Source organism: Parus major, chromosome 23 (genome assembly GCF_001522545.3).
Source record: "Parus major isolate Abel chromosome 23, Parus_major1.1, whole genome shotgun sequence".
In the NCBI taxonomy this organism is placed as follows: Eukaryota; Metazoa; Chordata; class Aves; order Passeriformes; family Paridae; genus Parus; species Parus major.
The window spans coordinates 6,319,340-6,325,377 of NC_031791.1; the positions used below are offsets into that span (position 1 = coordinate 6,319,340).

General features: G+C 58.2%; 1 protein-coding gene across 4 annotated transcripts in view; it reads right to left on the reverse strand.

The window, feature by feature from the left end:
* PTPRU (protein tyrosine phosphatase receptor type U) overlaps positions 1 to 6,038 on the reverse strand; it is a 53,073-nt gene that overhangs the window by 9,724 nt on the left and 37,311 nt on the right. For 2 of the 4 annotated variants that reach the window (XM_033519502.1, XM_015649293.1), the window contains 11 exons: positions 4,926 to 4,998; positions 4,710 to 4,786; positions 3,981 to 3,998; positions 3,569 to 3,605; positions 3,175 to 3,272; positions 2,980 to 3,096; positions 2,278 to 2,432; positions 883 to 1,018; positions 649 to 798; positions 372 to 545; positions 69 to 209 (listed from right to left, as the gene is read on the reverse strand). In XM_033519502.1, coding sequence (XP_033375393.1) covers positions 69 to 209; positions 372 to 545; positions 649 to 798; positions 883 to 1,018; positions 2,278 to 2,432; positions 2,980 to 3,096; positions 3,175 to 3,272; positions 3,569 to 3,605; positions 3,981 to 3,998; positions 4,710 to 4,786; positions 4,926 to 4,998 — 1,176 coding nt within the window. The remainder of the gene's footprint in view (positions 1 to 68; positions 210 to 371; positions 546 to 648; positions 799 to 882; positions 1,019 to 2,277; positions 2,433 to 2,979; positions 3,097 to 3,174; positions 3,273 to 3,568; positions 3,606 to 3,980; positions 3,999 to 4,709; positions 4,787 to 4,925; positions 4,999 to 6,038) is intronic. The other 2 variants (XM_015649294.1, XM_033519501.1) reach the window with 1 other exon arrangement.

Here is a 6,038-nt window from a genome sequence, read left to right on the forward strand (position 1 = left end):
GGAGCAGGACAGAGGCACTCACGGGGATGGAGCAGGACAGAGGCACCCGTGGGGCCAGCAGCACTCACCCAGGCAGAGTTGGACTGGTTGAGCTGGTTGAGCATGACGATGGAGGTGCAGCCGTAGTCGTACACCAGCCGCCAGAAGTCGGTGGTGGTGTTCTGCAGCGGGTGCAGGGTGACAATGAAGGCAGAACTCTTGGTGTAGCTCTGCAGAGAGGAGAGACGAGCACCAGTAAGGACACGGTGGTGACACTGCAGTCACTGCTGTCACACCCACCAGGCCATAAATCCAAACCCAGCAAAGTTTTGCTGTGCAAAGTTGGCTGAGGGCAGGGGAAGCAGCTCCTTCCCTCCCCAGGGAGCACTCACATCAGTTAAGGCCGCGTTGATGTAGTTGTTGCTGTCTCCATCCACAGAGATGAGGAAGGGAAGGCATCGGTCGGGCGGCAGGACGTCCATGCTGCGGTTGCGCTCCCGGTTGCGGGGCAGGAGCGCGATGCTGCACTCCTCCACGTCCAGGTGTGGGGTCACCGAGTTCAGGGTCTGCAGGCACACAGATCCCCCTCAAACCCTGCCCAGTCCCAGCAGGCACGGGCCCCGGGAGGGGGAGGACAAGGGGGAGCTGCAGAGGTTTTGGGGCGCTCACCTGGAACTCCTCCCGCAGCTGTGAGGAGTTGCTCTGTGGCTCTATCCTCACCATCTCCTTGTAGGTGGGCTTGAACTCGCTGGCGGGGATGCTGGTCTCCCCACAAAGACAGGCCTCCAGGATGGCATCGTGGATGAAGATGTACTGCTCCTTTGGGGAGGAGAGGGGACACCCTGAGCCTCCAGAGCCGGCTGCTGACAGCAGCACCTCCGGCTGTCCCCAGCAGCCGCTCACCTCCGTCTGTATCATGTTGATCCTCCGAGAGCAGAGGGTCTTCACGCAGTTGTAGATGTCCACGACGCCCTCACACTCAGCCATGTCCAACATCACATCCAGGACGATGTAACAGCCAGTCCTCCCCGTGCCAGCACTGGGCATGGAGGGGGAGACAGCAAACACATTCCCAGTCTGTGCTGGCACCCACACACAGCTCAGAACACCGCTGGGCACTGAGCAAGGTCTCTGTGGGTGAGGGCTCAACACACAGACCCTGTACCAGGCACCCCCACATGGCTGCCAGGACCTCACCCACCTCCAGAGCCTGGCTTAGCCTTAAACCTGCCCAAACACCCCTGCTGCAGCCCCAAGGGTGTGTGATGGTCAGACTGTGGCTGGGCACCCATGCCTAAGGCTCATTTTTCATTTAAGACAGCAGAACACGTGGTTTTTGCAACAAAACTGACAACTAAAGCATCTGAGTGCTAACAGTCCTCTGGGATCTCAGCCCAAAAGCACCAAGGAGAGCTCTGCTCCGAGCCCTGGCAGAGCAGGGAGGCTCCTCTGCCATGAGCAGGTGTGAATGCCCCAGGGGAGACCCTCAGGGTAAGGCTGAGCCCAGCAGGACACCCAGAGCCAGCCCAGCAGTGGTGACAGCCCTGGCATGGCTGGAGTCACAGACACCTGAACCCCCCCATGATGTGTCAGGAACAGAACCACCCCTCTTCTCCCTTCCTACAGAGTCTTTTCCAGTGTAATACTAATTTCTGGGGCTGATGAATCACTCATGGTGATTATCAGTGATTACAGACTACGGGCACTAATCGCACTGCCTGCTGAATGAACACTGATGAGGCAGTTGACAGGGAGAAATCAAATAAAAAATAAAAAATCTCTCCCACTCATCAGCTCCTCCTGGTTTGTCCAGTGGAGGAAGAATCATTAGCCCATTGTGTGGGAATGCCTGCTCAGGTTTGGTGGCACAGAGAGCCACCAAAGCTGCTCAGATGTGTCACTCGTGTCCTCCCAGCTCTGGCGTCCTGCTGAGCCCTGCAGGGCTCCCTGTGGGAAACCCTGGGAACGGGGCTGTCCCCTGCAGCCCCACGTCCTGACCATCAGCAGGTCAAGCTGCCCATTGCTGCTTCACCTGCCCAGTGGGACAGAGCTGTCCCCAGTAACAGGCTGGGACAGCCCCAGCACAGAGCTGCTCCCTGGAGCTGCCCCAGCCCCTCATCCCTGCTGCCACCAGCCAGCGGTGACATTTCCCAGGTGCCATCTCAGAGGGACATCAGGGCCAGGCTGGGCAGGGCTCGGAGGGATCTGGACTAGGGGAAGGTGTCAGTGCCCAGGGGTGGCAGGGGGATGAGTTTTGGGTGCCCTCCACCCCCAGCCGCCCAGGAGCGCTGCCCACACCTGCAGTGGATGATGATGGGGCCGGCGTCGGGCGGCGTGGACGCCTTCACCCGGCGGATGAAGGCCAGCAGCCCTGTGGCGTGGTAGGGGACGCCGTGCTCGGGCCACGACATGAAGTGGAACTGCTTCACCTCGTGCCGGGCCGAGTAACCCCGCTGCAAGGGAAGGGGGAGAGGACAAGGTCACTCAAACGCTTGATTTGCTCAGGAACCCATGATTTTGCCAGGCAGATCCAGGCAGATGGAGCACACAGCAGCCACGCTTGGGCAGCCCCACAGCTCTCTCCTCTTGGCTGCAGGAGGGTTAAAAGCCGCCAAGGAGAAAAAGGAGGAGGTGGCAGCAGCCTCGGGTCTCCCTGCCCCATAACCTGACAGTAATTTGACATTCCTGTAGATTAAGGGGTAAATTGCAGTGCCTCCTTCTCCAGTTACCACACTGCAGAATGATGGCTACATCACCTCCAGCCCAGAGGAGAGGAGCTCATCCTTCACCCCCAGCACACTCACAGCAAAATTAAACACTCTCTGTCCAAACGAAGGTGGGACTGAGCCCGCTGGCACAGGGTGCAGAGCCAGGGGAGAGGCAAAGGAAGGAGTGACTGGTGCCCCAGTTATATTGGGTTAAACAAACAGGATTCTGTAAGTGCCAAGCTGTGAGGGTGCCCAAGGAGGGGTCAGTCCCCGAGGCAGGGCAGGGCCGTACCCTCTCGAGGGCGAAGGTGCGCACGGCGTACTCAGCCAACGTCTCTGACTCCACCAGCGTGATCTTGATGTCCCCGTACATCTCGGAGTCATCCGGCCAGTACTTGGAGCACTTCACCTACAAGGAGAGCACAGGATGGGGGTTTGGCCCTGCAGAGCTGGAGCCCAGAGGGATGGGATGGGATGGGAGCCTTACCCGGCCCACCTCCACCAGCTTGGTGATCATCACGATGCTGGAGCAGTGCTCCTGCCACACCATGCGCCAGAAGTCGTACACCATCTCCTGCTTGGGCCCTGAGGGACACGGTAAAAGCTCCCACAGATGGATGGCACCAGCAGCAGAACCCAGCCCTGGCAGTGGCCCAATGCCACCATGTCCCCCTCCTGCCTCTGAGAGCTCCACAGCACCTCAAAGCCATTTCCCCAGGGCTGTGCAGTGCCAGGGGAAGGCAGGAGGGGTGGGAGCTGCTCCACATTGGCCCCCTCCCTTCCTTTCCTACTCCTCCCAGGTTTAATCCCACCAGAACAAAACCTGGCTGCTGCATCAGGAGCTGAGGAACCACGGGCAGAGAGGGCAGGGAATGACTCACCCTGTGTGGCTATGAAGTGGTTGGACCTGTGGTAGCCCTGCAAGGGAAGCAGAGACATCAGTCCCAAGCTGGGGCACAGATCCTTAAGACACTTCCCAGTCACCCAACTGGTAGAAATTCCCCACAGCCACTGGGCCAGGTGCTGCAAGTCCCCTGCAGGAGGTTCAGCAGCCATGCCACGCTCGGTACACCCTGTGGGTCAAATTCCACCCTTCTCTGGGCACACGGGCCCTGCTTTCCATGCCCCAGAGGCACACACACCTTGCTTTCCCATTCCCTGGGCCATTCCCAGGTTTATGGACACGTTTTCCTGCCTGCCTCTCCCTGATGGTGTTTAGACCACACTGCCCAGGGTGAGACCTGGCAAGAGCTGGGAGCAGAGAAGGAAGGAGAGGGGGAACAGTCTACTTACTTCTCGGTTAATCCGAATCTTAAGGATCCCGTTGGGACACAGGTTTGAGAGAAAAAGATCAGAGATATTAGTGAGGCACAGAGCAGAGAGGGGTTAGAGCACCTGCCCCGGAGCAGGCCATGGACAGACAGGGCAGAAAGGACACAGGGGACAGGGCTGGCTGAGGGACACTGCTTGGGCACTGGGATCAGGCCACCACTGACAAGACAACACCCTCTGGGCAGGAGGGAAGGGTGGGATTTGCTGCTGCTGCTGCTTCCAGGACACACTGGAGCCTTCCTGCACCTGCTCTGGAGGTGACAGGGGACATCACTCCTGGGGACACAGAGAACACCAGGACTGGGCTGTGCCCAGGGTCACACACACCAGCAGGATCCAGGGGTTCCCTGGTGTGAGCCCCAGATGGTCCCTTGGTCCTCCATCTGCACCACCCCAGGGAGAGGGAGATCCACGGCCACACGAGCAGGTGAGGGGGGAAAGGACAGAAAGGCAGAGGAGGAATGAGAAAGGAGGGACAGAGCAGAGCAGGGAGAGATGCAACGAGCAGAAACTTCTGATGAACACAAATCAGGCAGGTCCTTCCTGACCTGATTCCAGGGAATCCCTGGTTCCAGGGATGCACTGACCAGCCCACCCTGGCTCCAAATGCTGCTGGACAGACCAAGAGGGTCCACAGGGAGCTCCTGTTGCAGCCCAGAGCCCAAGGACACAGGCCCTGTCCCCACTTACGTCGATGTAGTTGGCGTTGATGTAGTCGGAGTTGGGGTCACCCAGCAGCGGGTGCAGCTTCACACGGTGACGATCGTCTGGGGAAAGGGGCCGAGGAATCAGCAGTGCCTGGACACCCTCCAGGGCATCCCAGGCACTCACTCTGGCTGAGGAGTCTGCAGAATGCAGGATTCTCGACTTGTTTGGGGTGTCTAAGGCTTTGCTAAAGGCACTCACATGTGGACACATGATCCTGTCTCCCTTTGGTCTTGTCTTTCTTCTTCGAAGCATCCCAGCCTTCAAAGAAACTCTGAGGAAAGGATGGACATCTCCAGCCAAGGGCTGGACTGTGGGGTCCCCCCAGCCCCAAAAGCTCCCTGGGGACACAGGGTGCTCCCTCCACCCCAACACCTGGCTCCTGCAGCCCCAGCTCCACCTTCACAGCACACTCTGCCAGCCACACTCTCCTGCTGCACAAAATGGGCCCATTTTCCAGCAAATTACAGACTGCCTGGTATTTTTTTTTCCAGGCCTGGTTGTAGGGTTTTTTTGCTAAACCTCCCCAGCTCCTTTCCCTCCCTAGCACAGAACAGGTTTGTGTGTAATAACAGTGACATTCACAGATTGGCATAAGAGGGGGAAAGTGGAAGGAAATTACATGTTTTCTCCCCTCCCATAATATCTGAGTGCTTTCAAATGACTAGTTCCAAGAACATACAGCAGCTTTTCAAGGAGCACTAATGATTATCACAAGCCCTGGTTTGTCCAATGCATCAAAGTGGGGGAGAGCTCCTGCTCCTGAAACAGCTGAGCATTAAACAGTAATTTCACTGGCAAGTTTCAATCTCCAGACCTGTGGGACACCAAGAAGTCAGGAAGTGACCCCGCTGGCTGTGCTGAGGCAGAGGCTTGTGAAATAACCTGCTCTGTTACAAGTGCTCTGAGCTGGCCAGCTGGGATGGACATGATGCTGCCAGCAACTCTTGGGAAAGAAATCCCTCCCCAGCATCCTCTCCCCGGGATCTTCATGGCCTTGGAGCTGCCAGACTGCAGAGGATTTGCTCGTCCTTGGGCTATGGCCACGCTTCTCACAGCCAAGTGTGCTGGAGAGCAGAAGGTGACACGGTGATGTCCGGGGAGGGGAAGGAAGGAGCAGCCCTGGCCCTTGCAGGAGAGCTGGGATGATGCACTGCAGACAGGGACCTGCTCAAGCTGACAAATAACCCAGAGCTCCAGCAGCAGCCATTGAACCCAGACTCGGGGACACCCCCCACACTGACAACGCCAGCCCAGAGCTGTGAGCTCCAGCTCCCATCCAGAGCTGTGAGCTCCAGCTCCCATCCAGAGCTG